Source organism: Leucopleurus acutus, assembly GCF_964270905.1.
Source record: "Leucopleurus acutus genome assembly, chromosome: 8".
NCBI lineage: Eukaryota > Metazoa > Chordata > Mammalia > Artiodactyla > Delphinidae > Leucopleurus > Leucopleurus acutus.
This window is the reverse complement of record NC_139151.1, coordinates 46,191,077-46,209,015: the sequence shown is the minus strand read 5'-3', so window position 1 is coordinate 46,209,015 and position 17,939 is coordinate 46,191,077. Positions and strand designations below refer to the sequence as shown.

General features: G+C 48.2%; 2 protein-coding genes across 3 annotated transcripts; one reads left to right on the top strand and one right to left on the bottom strand.

Annotated features, from left to right (window-relative positions):
- Positions 1-1,286: 1,286 nt before the first annotated feature.
- On the bottom strand, positions 1,287-10,601 carry FZD4 (frizzled class receptor 4). The gene is made up of 2 exons (XM_082845319.1): positions 10,004-10,601; positions 1,287-7,621 (listed from the first exon to the last, which is right to left on the bottom strand). Exons 1-2 carry the CDS (start codon positions 10,286-10,288, stop codon positions 6,293-6,295), a joined length of 1,614 nt encoding a protein of 537 aa, XP_082701445.1. The 5' UTR covers positions 10,289-10,601; the 3' UTR covers positions 1,287-6,292.
- Positions 10,602-10,827: 226 nt separating this feature from the next.
- LOC309965063 (uncharacterized protein) lies at positions 10,828-15,121 on the top strand. 2 transcript variants are annotated; one of them, XM_082844346.1, is made up of 5 exons: positions 10,842-10,905; positions 11,368-11,454; positions 12,921-13,049; positions 13,235-13,313; positions 14,686-15,121. In XM_082844346.1, the coding sequence occupies exons 1-5, from the start codon at positions 10,858-10,860 to the stop codon at positions 14,703-14,705; spliced, it is 363 nt and encodes a 120-aa protein (XP_082700472.1). In that variant the 5' UTR covers positions 10,842-10,857; the 3' UTR covers positions 14,706-15,121. The 2 variants fall into 2 exon arrangements, 1 of the variants encoding a protein (XP_082700472.1); XR_014326369.1 differs by lacking the exon at positions 11,368-11,454 and having other exon boundaries at positions 10,828-10,905.
- The last annotated feature ends 2,818 nt before the right edge of the window (positions 15,122-17,939 follow it).

Below are 17,939 nucleotides of genomic sequence, written 5' to 3'. Positions count from 1 at the left end.
ACAGGTAAAGGGGGTTAGGACTTTAGCGTGTCTTTGGGGCAGACATGATTCAACCCACACCTGAGTGTAGAACGAAAACAAAACCCTGGGCTAGGCATGAGAGAACAAGGCTAGCCCACAGGCTACTCACCCACGGAGGTACTCCCGGCAAAAGTTTCAGTTCTCGTCTCGAAAGAAAAGTAGTGCCTGCGCTGCTTACCTGAGAGGTGCTATGAGCAAAAAAAATGAAATCGTGTAAATAAAAATATTTTCTATATGGAAAGTGTTTCTACAAGTGCAATGGATTATGAATTCATTCCAGCTTGTGTTGAATTTTCCTTAACGTCATAACTACATAATGAGTAGGTAATGAAATGAGAAACACAGCCGGTCTTACAGGGAAGAGAATTTAAATTACATGCCTCCTTTCAGGTATGGTTTGAGATAAAATACAGTAGCGATCTGCAGCGAAGGAGAAGAGCATTGCAGATTCTTGCTCCCTGGGCTTTTCACGCACACTACAACAGGGTGGTATTCAGGTGAGACCAAGGGGTGGAAAGCAATTGAAAGGCAAACCAAGAGGGCGGATGTTCTCCTCTGCGACACAAGCATCCGTCTCCAATGGCAGTGACTTCCCTACCCTCTGTCTGTGTGGTCCATGATACCTGCTCCCATGACAGTGTCCTGCTAATGGCCTTGAATTTGCTTTGTCTGATGACTTTTCTGGATACTTATAAATTTAGCTAAAGTCATTTTCCTGGCTGACTGATACAACATACTCCCATGTCTGTTACACGAAACAGAACCATTTTGTAACCAGAAAAATAAAAAAACTTTTAGTGAAAATCTGAAGTTAAAAAAAAGCTCTCTTTCCCCTTTTCAAGAGGCCTGAAGCTCTAGCAGCGACAGGGAAACATGTTTCAGGCTGCCAGGGACTGGGAAGGTGTGTAAAAATGGTTACATGTATTGGGAATGCCAAAAAGGGGTGTCATGGGGTGACAGCTTGAGAACTATAGTCACATCCGAAGTATCAAGTGACCACTTGAGTGTTACCGATGACCACAGTAGTGATAAAGTCTGTTGACTTTGCATCTCGGGGGTTTGCTGACCCAAGAGAAATCCCAGGGGGGGAAAAGAGCACCACCAAAAAAAAAAAAAAAAAAAAGACGAGGCTCTCCCTCTGCCCTGCAAACCCAATTCTCTATTTCTCACTGCTGGGTAAGCATGCTTCCCAGGGGCTTTCAGACACCTGCAGGAATAGGCCAAATCACACACCAGCTACTAAACAAAACTTTATTTTCCTTTGATACAAAAATTAAATAGCAAAGTTTATTTATTTATTTATTTTTGTACAGTGATAAATTAGAAATTTACAGTACAGACATCAATGCAGACATACGTTTGTACATCCTCAAAAGCAGGGTCCATTTCCTCTGACGTTCAGCAACTCGTTCAGGGCATGTAGGAGGGTTTGCCTGGTACCTCTGTGTCGAACATCTAAAAGTCCCTCAGGTAGGCCTCGAGGTGGCCGGCGCTCGGGTGGCACGGGGGCCCGAGAACAGCCACAGAGCACGAGTGTGTCTGCCTCACCAGCAGGCCGAAATTCAGCTCTGCATAGATCACACCTGATACTTATTCTGCCTTTCCTACAAAGAGCTCGAGGGGCCTTTGTCCTCCTTCCTTCTAAAGTCTCACAACATCCCTGTGAGGTAGGAAAAAATTCAGGACCACCTAGATGCCCCACGGGGAGACACCTGGAAAGCAGCCTCCCCTCCCCAAACCCTCAGCCATACCAGCCCGAGCCCTCAGCAGGATGGGGGAAGGTGCACACCTGGGAGAGCAGATGGACCCAGCCTCCAGGGGGCAGGGGCTCTCGCCCCCTCCCCGGAAGCCTTCTGGGATGACAGTGGTCATGTACTGAATATTGTAGGCGATCAGGGAGCTACAAAAGCTTGGAGGACACGGCTCATAGGACCCCAAGCAGGCCCTCTACAAGCTGCCTGGGTGAATACTGGGAATTTGCTGATGCAAAGAAGAAGGGAAATAAGGCAAACCAGGAACAGGCAACTGGGTGTACCAAGGAGAAGAGGCCTATTGGGGAGATCCAGCGTTCACTTCCCTCCAGGTAACACCCAGTGGGCCATCACTGCACATGTGCGTGGCAAGAGGCAGCGGCAGACAGCTCAAACCAGGCCGCAGCGAAACAAAATCCATTATTTAAGGCTCTGGTATCTGATCCTTGGTAGGAGCAAAATGCTCTCCTAGGAGTTTCCAAGATCTACAGCCTAGGCCCAGAAGAAAAATGAGAACCCGGGTCCTTTGCCAGACATAATACAAACCCAGACGGGGACTCTGAACCCAAGTATAATAAAGGAACAAAAAGAACCATCAGAGTCCAATGACTCGACATCTCTGGCTGGAATAGCAACTCTCTCCAATCTCCTCCATCATAGAATGAAATGCAGGATGTATAACAGATCGATTCCGGGGGCTCCTTCCAGAGTCTGGGCTCCACAGCCCTCTCCCCTAACTGCCGTTGTGGCCACCTCGCCAGAAGCCGAGGCTTGCACCATCCTGGTGAAATCTTAAGTTGAGTCTGCCTTCCAGGGCTGAGGCTGTCGAGTTTCTCTTTACACCCTCGGGCCTCGGCTTGGTTCCCAACACTGAATTCCGTGACCAGGGGGCTGAGGGGGGCCAGAGAGGACAGGGCTGGGGGTGCTGGTAACATCACAATTCAGAACCTAGATACAGAAGTTTCCCAGGTTCCAGGTTTGGAGGATGCAGGGGAGGGAGGGCCAGGGGAAAGCAAGGTCAGAGAGCATCTCAGGGAAATAAAAAGTGTCACCGCTTCTCCTGTTGCAGGTCCCTGGGTGAGCTGCCAGACCAGAAGCAGTCTCAGAGATCAGGAGACAGGTCTCCATAGAGGAAAAAGGATATGAATCAACCAAGCACCTCCATCAGGCGGTCCCGGCCAGTTCCACTCTTCCCATGTTCCTCTGCCCTGAGGTGTGGCCTTTATGAAGGAGGAGAAAGGAGTTTGCCAGAGAGGAGGCTGGACAGAGGTGCCCTTGGTCCCTGTTGAGGCCAAGGGATTTTGTAGGAAGCTATAATTATACCTACCTATCCTAGATTTCTGAGAAAGAAAAAGAACGCTAACCTTTTCCCTAGCAAGATGCTGTCCTCAAATTCACCTGTACGAGTCACCAGAACACCCCAAGCCCTAAACTGCCTGCTCCCGAAGCCATATTAGATGTGGGAGTTCATGTCCTTGTAGCCAGTGTTTGTGATCTTCCTAGGAGATTTCCACGGAGACTGTCATGAAACAGAGCTGATGCTTTCTGGCAAAACCCCTGTGAATCGATTTGCAAGGAATCCTGGGAAGGGATAAGTGATGGGTTAAAGGGAGAAAGACCCAGGAGGAGGTTTATGGGATGGTGACCGTGGAACAGATGGCAATTCAGTAGCCCCTGCGACTTCCTGAAACCAATGGCCAGGTTCAGCAGACCCAGGGGCATCCCAGTCCAGGTCGATTAGAAGAACAGAGCTGATCCTCCCTGACATCCCCTAAGGTGCCTAACACAGGGCTTTACACACAGTTAGCACTCAATAAGTGTGCTGATAATTAACCTTTTTTAAAACCAATACCAACTTAACAGGTGATGGATTCGTTTCAAGGTAACTGATATCTAACTCTTGGCCACAAAGCTCCTTTCTTAAAACCATAAACACTCTCCGTGGTCTGGAATGTGAAAGGAACGGCCTATAAGCCTGTGATACTGCCAAGGCTACTCATCTATTCTGCACCGATGACGACTTCTGATCAAATATATATTTCTCCTGTGAAGGCAAGAGATTTATGAAAGAGACACGTTACAACCCAGAAAGCTCCAAAACTTGGGGGTCCAGGTTCACCCAAGTACTCTTATTGTTCCTTATTTGTTACTATTCGTAAATATTGAGCACCCTTTCCATGCCGGGCCCTCTGCTAGGTGCTGCGTCGGTCACACGATCACTGAAACATTACAAAGAGAACTGCATTACAATCCCCTGCCTGGTCCTTCTTTCCTTTCCTGGGCCAGAGTCTCCGCACAACTCCCAAGACACTGGAGCGGAGCGTGAGTAAGGGCAGGCTCTGCCCCTGGGTGCATGCTCCAGGGCCCCGGCCAGCTATGGGAACCATCTGCAAGCAGCACAGGGCGTTCACATTTTACATTTCATAGGCGATGCAGTCTCAGATGGAGTTCAACTGGTCCTTCTGGGGATCATTTCTCATGCTCCTGGAGCCCTGACCCAGAGTCCAGCCAAGGTACTCAGGCTCAGCACACACAGCAGGGGACACCGGTGCCCACTCAGCATCTGTGTCCAAAGCCCCAAGCCTTTGCCTTCCAAAACATGCAACAGACCTTACGTGTATCTTCATCTCAGACAGGTCAAGAACCGCACCACGACAGAGAAAGAAGAAAGGAAAATGTCAAACCAGGGGGCATAAAGCTCAAACCAAAAAAGACATGCTTATTTCCAGAATTTGAACTCCTCTTTGGAAATTTGAGTCCCTGGAAATATTTTTCCACAAAGAAATGTGATAGAAGAGCTTTCCTACCTGTTTTAAAGGGGGGAGGAGCATGAATAAATAAATAAATGAGTCATCGCAAGGTAGTTGCTGAAGCAAAGACAGGTATGAACCTCAAGGACAGCAACCTGTGACATCGTCGATAATTTGTCCCAGAGATCTGGTGACTAGAACGCCTGAGGCGGGTTAGGGGAAAGGCCAGTTACAATTGTAAAAGAATTGCAGCTTTTGAGAGTCTGCTAGGGGGTACCCCCTTGCAAGGAACATAAAGCATAAATTTTAAAAGCTCTCGATACCTCTGCAAAAGGCAATTAAGACCTGTGCCGTTAGAGTTTGCAGTTCACTTCATACGGTCTACACTTTATTCCCTACGAACCAATCAAGCTCCTGGCATTCTGGAGATTCATTAAGCACCATATAAATACTCCAGGCCACACTGCCTCCAAGGAAATCTTACGCGGAGCCCTTGCCAATTACTAGGAAATAATTATGCACCAAGTAGTTGGATTAGCTGTCCTTAGCTCCCTTTACAAAATTGAAAAAGTCTCCATTGTGGTAAGCACACCAGACTCTGATAACATTCTTATGCTAAAGGAAAAAAAAAAAAAAGGCACTATCATTCTGAGAATGCAAGCTGACCATAGCTTTAAAGTCAGCTGAGTAACTGTTATGTCATGGTCCAAGAATGTGCTTTTAATTGTAATTGACACACACAAGTTACATAGCTAATCTGTGTGAATGCAAAGTTGCCAAGAAACGTAACATTTTAGCTCTTCCAGACTGGCGTCTGCATAGATGCAATCACACAAGTAAAATATATTAAGTCCCCATTGCTCAATGCAGTCGGTCTCTGGGGTGGGTAAGGTAAGTCGACTTGGTAAATATCATTTTCCTCTGAATTAAGTGATTGTCGAGAAAGTGAATCACCCTTCCTTTCCCCCTCATTAGGCATGCTGCAGTGCAAACATTCCTATAAAAAATACCTGTTTTTGAGTCATTAACGTAAAATGGAGAAAACAGCAGCAGTCTGGGACAGAGCTGTTGAAATTTAAGAGGAAGAGAGAGAAGAAAAATCCACTGGATACCTCATGTGTGTTTGTACAGTACTTTTGTTTGTTCAAACAATTCTGTTTTATGACAAAGGCACTGAAAGATTCTGACACCACCTCTTGGGAGAGCAATCCACAAAGTTCTAAACAGCAGACAGTACACCACAGAAAATGTTTATGTTAGACCAGCCAAACTCTAAAACTCTTGTAACACTTCTCTGAACCCAGCGTTTCCAGTGTTTATAGATTGCTTTGCTATCTGAAAGACCCAGTTAGTATTTAAAATTTTTAAAGGGTTAAAAAAGTTAATCTTTCTCCCTGCAAGTTGCCTACTCACAGCTCAAATCCCACCCTGCAGGGAAAAGCAGCATCGCCCTGGACCTCCTGGAATCTAGGCAGGACCTCCACGCTCCAAGCTGCGACCTGCTAAAGTGATCAATGTTTTGATTTTTCACAGCTTTGAAAGCCTCTAACTGGCTTTTCCATTTTGGATCATTCCAAAGTCCGCAGCAAAAATCATTAGTTTTATGATGCTGGGGGGAGACGGGGGAGAGTGGTGAAGGGTTATGGGGGTCACTTAAGTGTTGCTAGCTTGTTCAAACTGAGATTCACTGCATGAAGCTTTTAGTAGCATTTGCACCGCAATGCTGGCATGCCCCCTTCAAAATCTGGAAAGCATGGAGGCTGGCTAGCCTTATACCACAGTTTCATTGCCTCTCCCAGGCTTCACCCAACCATTCCCTCTTTTTTCTCTCTTTACCTTCCCAGAATTCACCAATCTGTTGGAACACTTCTGCCACGTGTGAAGAGTTTTGGCAGACCAAATCCACATGCCTGAAGTGATGCCTACCAACAAAGACATAAAAATTTTCAACATCTCAACCGCCATATTGGAGTCATCTGCGGAATACCGGAACAGCGCCCAGTTGGAGATTTCATAGAAATAACAGGCAATCACACAGGTTGCAGGCACCGTGTACAGGACTGAGAAGACCCCAATCTTGACCATCAGCCTTTCCAACTTGTCTGTCTTTGTCCCATCCTTTTGAAGATTCGACCGAATTTTGAACAAGGCCACCAAGCCTGCAGCAATGAACAAAGTTCCAATCACCAAGTAAGTGAAGAGAGGAGCCACCACAAAGCCCGTGAGGGCATCAAGGTTTTGGTTCCCCACGTAGCACAGGCCAGTCAGTTCATCTGCATCCACCAGTCTCATAATCAAGATGACAATGGTTTTCACTGCAGGGATAGCCCAGGCTGCAATGTGGAAATAAGAGCTGTGCATTTCAATGGCTTCATGACCCCATTTGAGTCCCGCTGCCAAAAACCAAGTGAGTGTCAGAATAACCCACCAGATGGAACTGGCCATTCCAAAAAAGTACATCAGCAAGAAAATGATTGCACATCCTGTGTTCTTAAGTCCTTCTTGGATGAGAACAGGTTCTGCTGCCTCTTCAAAATCGCAGGATATCCTCTCCCGGCCTACAGTCAGCCTGACAATATAAGCAATGCTATAAATATTATAGCACATACTGAGAAATATGATGGGGCGCTCCGGGTAGGAAAACCTGGCAGAATCGATCAGGAAGGTCAGCACAGTGAAGGCAGTGGAGATGAAGCACAGGCTGGCCCACACGGCCATCCAGATATCGGTGAACTCCTTGGCCGAGCGGCTGTATAAGCCAGCATCATAGCCACACTTGAGAACGCAGTTCAGGCTCCTCTTCACCCAGATGTACTGATCAGAGTTGGTTCCCACGGAATGGCACTCTTCCCCAGGCTGGATGGGGGTTTTGTGAGGTAAGGGCACCTCCTCATCACCTGGCCCTTCCATGCACATGTGGTTGTGGTCATTCTGTGGTGGGAATTTGCTGCAGTTCAGGCTATCTGGCCAGGCAAATCCAAATTCCTTCAGGACAGGCTCGCAACGTCTCTTGACCGAAAGACACATCCCGCCGCAGGGGCCGATGGGGATATTGACCTTCTCTGTGCACATGGGCACATACACGGAACAAAGGAAGAACTGGAAAAGTCATGAAATGAGCAAAGAAAACAATGACTTGGAAGTTTGACCAAAGGCTTGCACAAAACTGACTTGAATGCTTCTGGGCAAAGTACGCATCTACTTTTAAATCAGTCTACAGGGTGTCTGTTGACTCTGACCTCAAACAAATGTACCTAATAATCCATCACTTGCACACTTTTTTTCTTTTGGGTCTAGTAATCCTTTCCAGGAGAACACAGATAAATAAATATATAAAAGGGACACGAAGAATTACATAATCTCTTTTTGCACAACACTTAGGGAAATAAACCTTAAAAAGCTGACTTTGAGTCTCCCTCCCCTTTCAGCTACTATTTGAAAGAGCTGGACAGACTAACCAAATGACTCAGTCCTTTGGGTGATGGGGTGATTTATTTTTACCCCCATTTCTTTATCACCGTACAAATAAATGTTAAAAAAAAAAAGTAGATACGGCTTTTCTCATGTTAATATTCTCTCCTTTCTCTCTTTTATCCCCTAAAATTATTTTTTTAACCAGTCTCATATTGAAAGAGAAAATGTCCTCACTGAGATACTGTTAAATCCAAGGATGGGATGCAGGTTGAAGCCTCTGGATACCAGGGGTTTGTTTGGCCAGGTTTCCTCAAAGAATAATAATGAAGCACAATAGGAAAATATAAATGTTCAGTCCCTGAAACTGCAACACCAGCAGGGGAGAGTCCAGTTGCTGTCCTCAATTCCTCCAGCATTGATAAACAGTCTGCTTGGCTCCTTACAGATGTTGTCTATGAAGTCTAGAGTTACAAGTAACTATTTTCCAGCATGTAAAGGGATCCAGTCCTGTCCTTCAAAACAGCTTGGCTGCCTCCCCAGGATACATGTAATTAAAAATATATATCCCTGCAAAAGCTGTTTCGCCAGCAAAATTGTCACTGATGTCAGGATATGTGCTGTTTCCAAACTGAGAGCTAGAGAATCATTTTCTTAAGTTTTTATAACCTAGTTCTAAAGTCCTGAAACTTCCAAAGGGACATTTTACCAGGAACAGGTCTAATCCCAACTATCTTTCTGAAACCACAATCCAACTTTTCAAATGACCTATGTAAAAACATGCACCTAGTAAGTCAGCTACCTGCCTGTTTCTTATCTCTCAAAAGTTACAACCAGAACCACAGATTTCTAAAGCTTTTAGCCTGGATAACTATCCCCTATTTCCCCCAACTTCTCTCTTTTCTAAATTTCTAAAAATCACTCGTAGCCTCACCAGTCAAAACACAACCAGTGTTAACATTTTTAAAAATTTCCTTTAGGTTCTTTTTTTTTTTTTTTCTTTTTTTTATAATGAACTGGTTGGGGCTTCCCTGGTGGCGCAGTGGCTGAGAGTCCGCCTGCCAATGCAGGGGACGCGGGTTCGTGCCCTGGTCCGGGAGGATCCCACATGCCGCGGTGCGGCTGGGCCCGTGAGCCATGGCCGCTGAGCCTGCGCCTCCGGAGCCTGTGCTCCGCAACGGGAGAGGCCACAACAGTGAGAGGCCACAACAGTTAAGAGGCCCGCCTACCGCAAAAAAAAATAAAAAATAAATAAATGAACTGGTTGTTGTTATAAGATTATAATCACCCTGTATATGCAAATTCTTCACTTTTTATGATAGGATGAACATTTTCTATATTATTACATAAGCTTTAATATTTTTAATGACTGCAAAAACAAACAAAAAACCCCCACAAAACTTCCAATACACAAACTACCTTCTGGAGCTTGACCAAACTAACGCCTTTTTCCCAAGTGATAGCTTCTCCCCCGCCAAGTACTAAACCTGCCCTTAACCCTGAGGCTAAGAAGGAACTCAAGCCATCGCAGCCATTCCTTACTTCGTGACCTCTAAAATCATGCAGGACGGCGCGAGGGGCCATTCTGCAGAAACGGGGCAGGGGTGTTTCATTTAATAACACACCCAAAAAATACGGGGGGAGGAGGAGGTCGGTGAGGGAGGAGAAGTTCCCGTCTCCTTATCTCTCCTTCCAAGTCTTAGCTGCAGCTGGCTGCCCTGCCTGGGACTCGCCCACCGAGCAGCGGCGGCCAGAATCCTTGGCAAAGATAACTCTCAGCTCCACTGGGGTTAGGGGCTTGGCCAGACACGGGTGGGCAGGGGAGAAAAACGGAAGGGCGGGGTGTAAGAGTGGGTCCTTTCGCAGGCCAGATGACTTACACAATGTTTTGGCTTCCAGTCCCTGAGAAGGGACAGAAAAGTGGGGGTGGGAATGGAAATCACTTCTCCAGGATAGTTAATACCCTTCAGACTTAGGAAGGGGGCAGGGGGCTCGACTTGGCAAGGGCTCCACGGAGTTAGTTTGGGGCGTCCCTGCCCAAGGGGTCCCGCCCGGGGTAGGTGCGCCCACCTGCAGCTGGCTGGAGCAGCCGTACTGGATGAGCGGCGTGAAAGTTGTCAGCTGCAGCTCGGCGTCCGTCTGCAGCTCGTGCCCCACCAGGTTGGGCATCTTGGTCACGTTGTAGCCCAGGTTCTGGCACATAGAGATGCGGATGGGGTCGCAGCGCCGCTCCTCCTCGTCCCCGAAACCCCGCGCCGGCCTCAGGAGCAGCAGCAAAAGCAGCAGCAGCCGCAGGCTGAGACCGACGCCCCCGGGGGCCCCCAGGACGCGCGGCCCTGCGCCCCGCCAGGCCATGGCCAGAGCCGGGGGGCAGAGGCGGCGGTGGCGAGGGCTGCTCCAGCAGACACCCCCAGTTTGCACGGGGGAGCCGGCTGCCCGCGCTGCTCCCAGCTCCGGGAAAGGAAGTGTGATAAGGCGCCAAGGGCGACGAGGGGGCAGCGGCCGGGCTCTCCCGCAGCTGCGCGCGACTGTGTGGGGTATTAGACGCCCCCGGCCGGGGCCGAAGGACAGACTGCGAGGGTCATGGCTACAGGCGGCGAGCCTCCAACCCGGCGCCGGCCGCGGCCGCTCAGCGTCTCCGCGAAGCCCGCCAGCACGCAGCTCCGCACCGCTCTCACCACCCGAACCCTCCGAGGCGCTGGAGTTTTGCTGGGCGGTGGCGGGACGGGACGGACAGCGCGCCTCTCCAATGGCCGGGCGCCGTGGCCAGCGAGGGGCGGGGCCGCTCTGCCCTGGGCAGGGTCTGGCTCCCGCCCGCCCGCCCCCCTCCTCCGCCCCTCCCTCCCGTCCCGTAGCGCTCCGCCCCGCTTCCCGGCTCTCACTTTCCTCCCACCCGGTTCGCGGCGCTCGGGGGCCAGGCGGGGATGGAGCCGAGACGCTCCAGCCGGGCCAGCCTCCCCCTTCTCTCCCAGGTGAGAAGCGCTCCCAGAGGAGTCGGCTCCCTTTTCCTTTTTTACTTCCAGCTGTCACCTCAGCCCGTGGCCACTTACCCATCAAGCAGAGAAACGTATACAAAGAACATGGGATTTGGCTTTACAAAGATTGTGCCTTTAAATCCGGCTGTGTGACCTTGAGCAAATTGCTCAGCCTCTAGGCGTCAGTTTCCTCATCCGTAAAGAGACTTGGGAGGATTAGAGATAACGTGTAAAATGCTTAGCACCGTGCCTGGTACAGCGTGAGCTCGCAGCTATTTTCACTCCGAGCTTGCTTGGGTTGGAGCCCGCCCCCCCCCTCTCCCCGCCCCCAGCCTCGGCCTGACCTGCACCCGGGAGCTGTCTGTCTCCAGCCGCGAATGGGGGAGGCGCCCCGGAGCAGCAGACCAGCCAACGGTCTCGCGCTCCGATTTCCTCACCGTATGAAATGAAATTCCACAGGGGGATTCGAAAGGAAATGAGACCGGGACGCTCCGTGCTTCTCGGCCCGCCGCCCTTCCTGTCTCGGGGACACGGTTTCTAAATAAGGTTGGGAGGGTGAGAGGGCAGGAGGGGAGAAGCTTGACCTGTGCATGGGGGGCTGAGAAGGCGCACAACCGCCGGGGCTCCCCTTCCCCAGCCTCCCGGGCATCCCTCCCCTGCAGCCTGCATCTCTTTCTGACTTATTCTGCTTCTGCGGGAGTCCTGGGGCTCATGCCAGCCGTGTTTCGATCCAACTTTTCCCTCTCGCTACCAGCCCTTCTCCCCACCCGCCCCTCCTTGGACGGAGCTTTGTGCTAGCCCACACTCTCCACTTTCCAGTCGGGCCAGGGAAACCCTCAGCAGGTGGATTCCTAAGCCGTTTACTCGTTGCAGGACTGTGGTCAAGCCAGTGTGCCTCTCGGAGCCTCAGACTGGCCATCTGTAAAATAAGGAAGTTCATATCTCCCCCCACACAGTTGTTCTGAGTTAAATGAGATAATGCGTGTAAATCGTTGAGCGCACTGACACATCGTAAGCGCCGAATAACTTGGTTATTGTTCTTGTTGTGGGACATCTTCTGCAGCCCAGGTCTGAGGATCTGGGTTAAGAGCTTTCTACCCTCTTCCTGAGGTATTTTGGCCCAACACTTACACCACTGTTTTCCAGGGACTTGATGGCAGGGACCAAGTTTGAATGTGTGTTTATAACCTCCCATTTCAGCTAAGTCTGGCATATGGCAGAGGCTGGATGCAAGTTGGAAGGACCTCTGTACCACTCATGTGGTGCTCATTCATCTCTGCAGAGTAATGCATGAGACCATTGGCCTACAGAGTTGAATAAATGATTAGATGAATGAATCAAATGAATAGATGATTCTCACCCTGTAGGAACTCACAGGAGGAGACAAAGAATAAAAAGACAACTGTAACTCGATGTGTAAGTGCACACAGAGAGAGTTGTGGGTAAATTGAAGGTAGAGGTAGCTGAGTTTGGAGGGCTGCCCAAAGGGGGATGGTCAGCAGAATTCTGAGCTACTGGACAAAGCAGAGCTATGTGCGATTGGCACTTCTCCTACGGCACTTGCGGGGAGGGGAGGGGAGCTTGCTTTGTGCTAAAGATATGTGTACATGGTTTATTAAACAATGGAGTCCATGAGGTAAAGAAGCAGGAGCTGTCCCTCGCACAGGGCCTGGCACACAGAGGGAACCCACTGGTGTTGGGTGAAGGAATACTATTAAGTCAATAGCAAATAACTCATATAGAACATTTACTTTGTGCCAGATACTGTTTTACACACTGTACATGCATTATGTCATTTATTTCACACAACAGCCTGAGAAGACTGATGTTCCGAGAGGTTAAGCACTTTGCCCAAGAACACAGAGTAAGTGACAGAGAAGGACTCAGATGCATATCTGCCTGGCCCAGAGGTCTGTGTGCATGGCACTGCTCTTACAGAGGAAGCTGCTTGACACTTGGCCTAATCCGTAGTTAAAGATGATACTTTTGTGATCTGGACCTCTCATTCCTAGAGCCCGGGCATCCCTGCCTCAGCCTGCTTGAAGCGACTGTCTCCTTTGAGAACACTTGAGAAAGCCCCTTGCCCGTCAGAAGCTTTTCCTGTCAACAGCTTTTCTTTCCCGGCATGGAACTCATCGCAGGTATTTTCCAAAAAAGAAAGCCAGGGGAATCACATTTCAGTCTGAATGTGGGAAGAAAACAAAGACCACGACTTAGAACTAAGTCTGAATGGCCTGGAGCGCCTCAGCCTCCCTCTCACAGAGTGGTTTACACAGTCGACAATCTGCGCCTGGTGACAGGCATGGCATGTTTGTCTTTGTTGCAGAAAACACTTCCCCAAGGGAGTTCCAGGCAGAAGGCTATCCACCCTGTGACACGCAGAGCGTTTAGGAGAGGAGTAGAAGGTAGGGACTTGGGAATAGACCTTCTGTTAACCTAAAGGACAGGCCGTGGGTCCCTAGTGGCTCTGGCCTGAGTGCCTGGGCAGCTTCTTAGTCCACTCCCTGAGTAATAAGGATGCAACCACTTTGGAGCGGCAACAAACATGACTTCAGCGGGCTGTTGGGCAGTTGGAGGGCTCTCCATTTGCATCTAATGAGAGGCTGGGTTCTAATTAACTCCTGTGATGTGTTAATTTTTCAACCTGACATTTTCTGCTCTCATAGATTCTTGTAATGGTTCCTAAATTAAAGGCTGCATTTGAAGACTAACGTTTAGGTTAAAATCCACCACCTAGGGGGGTGGGGGGGCCTATAAACATCCTTTCCCTCCTAAGGGAAACCTCTCATTTGCAGTTCTTTGCTAACCCAATTAAGTGCTGAAGTAGTCACCCTAGAGCCTGCTTTTTATTTCCTGCGAAACAACCCAACTAATCCATATTCAGTAGCTTCCAAGAAAAGTCTTATTCCAGCCACTCATGAAGAAACCAGCTTCTTTGAATCTGAACAGAACATTTAAAACTCACAAAGAGCTGTCTTGATAGAAAATGCAAGAAAGTGGTTCATTATTATCCTGTTTGGTTTTTGAGGGGAAAATTCACTGCGACTAAAACCTCATAGGGATTGGGAATTTACTGTGGGACAACAGAAGCATAGGGAGAAGCCATGCCCCATCCCATGGGTTTATGGACAGTCTAGGTGCTGCATCTTACCCTGCACGTGAACTAGTTATAAAACAAGAACATGTGTACTGAATAAAGCAGAAGGGAACACTAATCTTGCTCAAAGTTGAGGAATCAGAGGCCCCAAGTGGTTAAGTAATGGCAGAGGCAAATCCCCTTCTTATAATGGTTGCACCATTAGCTAGCAGAGAAGAATCAAGTCACCGAACTCTTGGGTATCAAGGAATCAAAGCCCTGTTGTTCCTCTTTCCAAGCGTAAAATGGTACAGAGGACAGTCTTACTTGTTGGTGGTGATGGTTTAATGCACAGATGGTCAACCAATAACCTTTGCAGGAGACAAAAAGTAATGCAAACATTTTATGCCTCCACAACCTCGTTTCATTTCAGTATTTATCAGTCAAGCCATTAGCAAATGTTCAATGATGTTTAGTCCAAATAACCATTGTGGACATGTCACTGAGCTGAGTACTGAGTGGTATGCAGACATAAAAGGACGTCCCTGCCTTCAAGGAGCTTATAGTCACATTGGAGGAGATTAAGACATGAGACCAAGAGTGAAACAAGCTTGTTTATAGTTAAGAGCTTTTTCTTGAGCTCTCTTACTGTATTATATGTTTGGTTTCTTTGTTTCTGTTTTTTGTTTTGTTTCTTTCAGTCTCCTTCACAATCCTCTGAGGTTACAGGCTGTGCTGAGCAGCAAAGAAAAACACTACCTGACCCAATGAAGGCTCTCAATAGATATTTGTTGAATAAATAAATGAATGGGGGACTTCCCTGGTGGCACAGTGGTTAAGAATCTGCCTGCCAGTGCAGGGGACACGGGTTCAAGCCCTGGTCCGTGAAGATCCCACATGCTGCAGAGCACCTAAGCCCATGCATGACAACTACGGAGCCGGCGCTCTAGAGCCCTGTGAGCCACAACTACTGAGCCTGCGTGCCGCAACTCTTGAAGCCCACGCACCTAGAGCCTATGCTCTGCAACAGGAGAAGCCACCGCAGTGAGAAGCCCGTGCACTGCAAGGAAGAGTATTCCCTGCTCACCGTAACTAGAGAAGGCCCACGCGCAGCAACAAAGACCCGATGCAGCCAAAACTAACTAACTAAATAAATTTATTTAAAAAAATAAAATAAATGAATGGATCAGGTTCTAAGTGCTCTAGTTCTTCAGAAAAATGAGAGCCTTTTTATGTGCTGGGTATAGGTGACAACCAAAATACAACCTAACTGGTCCCAGAATGATGGTCAAGTCTATTCTATAAGCTGGTCCTGCAAAACAGCTTTCAGCTTTCTTCTGAACTTGGTTGTTTTGCCGATCATTTATCTTCATTTTTTATTTTATTGTGCCAATTCCTAAGTCTTTTAAGGTAGAAAAGTGTCTTGACCAAATTGTTGTTTGATTCAGAAGCCTGTTTCTCTACTTCATAAATCAGCTCAAGACATTTTCTTATCATTGTTCATTGGCTAGTTGACCACTCATTTCGTTATTGTCAGCTAAAGCCATTAGGAATCATACATGCTACAACACAGGCTGTAAGCAGGGATCTCAAGCCAAGGAATTATAAGTCACGGGATCTCCTGTAAATGATACATTTGTAGAAAAATTAGAATGTGAGCTTAGCTATGAGGCATGTGTAAATTTCCAAGAGACCTTGGGAAGCATAGAAAAGAAGGCACCTGTAATGATATTCTCACAGGCATCTCTCTCATCATTTGATACAGGTGAGATATCAACAGGAATAAAAACGGTGTTAAATAATTACCAAAGGGTGAACCAGCCACCTGCTATGGATAAGCAAGAACTAGACTAGACAGCGTTGCAGGTGGTGGTTTTAAAACAGTCTCAATTTCTTCGACATTCTTCCCATTAAAGGGCAAAGTATACGTCCCCTTTCCTTGAATCTGGAAGGGGCTGTGATTCCTTCAACCAACAGAGTACAGAGTAAGTGACACTAGGTGACTTCCAAAGCTACGTCATAAAAGGCCTTGCCGTTCCTACCTTATTTACTGGGAAATTCATTTTAGAGCTCTGAGCAGCCTTGTAATGTCCAACTACCTTGATACCACCATGCAGGAGAGGCCACATATAGGCTTTCCAGTTGATAGTCCCAGATAAGCCTGTCCTTCAGCCATCCCAGGCCAAGTGCCAGCAATGTGAATGAAGAAACCGTCTTGGAAATGGATTCTCTGGTCCCAGCTGTTCTCACCCTCAGCTGTTTGAGTCATCCCGGCCCAGACATTGTGGGGCATAGAAGAACCATCCTTGCTGTGCCTTTCCAAATTCCTGACACACTAAATCCATGGTTGTCGTTTTATGCCTATCTTAGTTCATTTGAGCCGCTGTAACAAAATACCACAGACTGGGTGTCTTATAAACAGATATTTATTTCTCCCAGCTCTGGATACTGAGTCTAAGATCAATGTGCCAGTAGATTCAGTGGTAAGGGTCCACCTCCTGGTTCATGGATGGATGCCTTTTCGCTGTGTCCTCACATAGCAAAAGGGACAAGGGAGCTCTCTGGGGTCTCTTTTATAAGGGCATTAATCCCATTCGTGCCTGTCCTCGTGACCTAATCACCTCCCCAAATCCCCATTTCCAATACGAACACATTGGGGATTGGGATTTCAACATATGAATTTTGGGGGGACACAAACATTCAGTCTGTTGCAATGCCTATAGGTTTAGGTTGGTTTGTTATTCAGCAACATATAACCACAACAGAAGTTAGTAAGAAGATAATCAAAAGAGAGTGTGACTCTGCTAGAGAAAGAATGACTACCCAAAGATGAATAAAGGGACTTTAGATGGGGTTATGTTTTCAGTTGCTTGGGGGACAGTTGGGTCATGTTAAGAGGAAGCATGATTTTGCTGTTTTTATTTAGAAGTTAAAGGGCTTCCCTGGTGGAGCAGTGGTTAAGAATCCACCCACCAATGCAGGGGACACGGGTTTGAGCACTGGTCAGGGAACTAGATCCCACGTGCCTTGGAGCAACTAAGCCTGTGCACCACAGCTACTGAGCCTGTGCTCTAGAGCCCACAAGCCACAACTACTGAAGCCGGTGCACCTAGAGCCCATGCTCTGCAACAAGAGAAGCCACTGCAATGAGAAGCCCGCACATTGCAACGAAGAGTAGCCCCCGCTTGCCGCAACTAGAGAAAGCCTGCACGCAGCAACAAAGACCCAACACAACCAAAAATAAATAAATATTTTTAAAAAGAAGAAGTTAACTATGGGGCCTTCCCTGGGGGCGCAGTGGATAAGACTCTGTGCTCCCAATGCAGGGGCCCCAGGTTCAATCCCTGGTCAGGGAACTAGATCCCACATGCATGCCGCAACTAAGAGTTCGCATGCTGCAACTAAGGAGCCCACGTGTGGCAACTAAGACCAGGTGCAACCAAATAAATAAATAAATAAGAAGTTAAGCATGGTTAAAAGAAGGGTGTGTGGGCTTCCCTGGTGGCGCAGTGGTTGAGGGTCCGCCTGCTGATGCAGGGGACGTGGGCTTGTGCCCCGGTCCGGGAGGATACCACATGCCGCAGAACGGCTGGGCCAGTGGGCCATGGCTGCTGAGCCTGCGCGTCCGGAGCCTGTGCTCTGCAACGGGAGAGGCTGCAACAGTGAGAGGCCCGCCAAAAAAAAAAAAAAAAATCATCTTAAAAGAAGGGTGTGTGACTGCCAAGTTGACAGAGAGTGACTCTGGTAGCTTTGTACTGTGTCCATTTAGCTACAGTAGAACTACATTTTCCAGAATTCCCTTTCTTGCATGATTCTAGATTGGGATTGGCCACAAGAGAAATTAGCCCGAGACTGGGGAGGTGGAAGTGAAGCAGCACTTTATGCTCTGAAAGTCAGTGTTGGGTGCCAGCCACGGTGGCGGTTCACGGATGTTGTCCCTAACTGCTGGCTCACT

Excerpts from the sequence above, each read along its gene's own strand:
- LOC309965063 (XM_082844346.1), top strand. The coding sequence starts at position 10,858 with ATGGAGCCGAGACGCTCCAGCCGGGCCAGCCTCCCCCTTCTCTCCCAG. Across the intron at positions 10,906-11,367 it reads GCCTCCCCCTTCTCTCCCAG|GGGGATTCGAAAGGAAATGA; the intron begins GTGAGAAGCGCT and ends GAAATTCCACAG. Across the intron at positions 13,050-13,234 it reads CGGCATGGAACTCATCGCAG|AAAACACTTCCCCAAGGGAG; the intron begins GTATTTTCCAAA and ends TCTTTGTTGCAG.
- FZD4 (XM_082845319.1), bottom strand. The coding sequence starts at position 10,288 with ATGGCCTGGCGGGGCGCAGGGCCGCGCGTCCTGGGGGCCCCCGGGGGC. Across the intron at positions 7,622-10,003 it reads GCTGCTCCAGCCAGCTGCAG|TTCTTCCTTTGTTCCGTGTA; the intron begins GTGGGCGCACCT and ends TGACTTTTCCAG.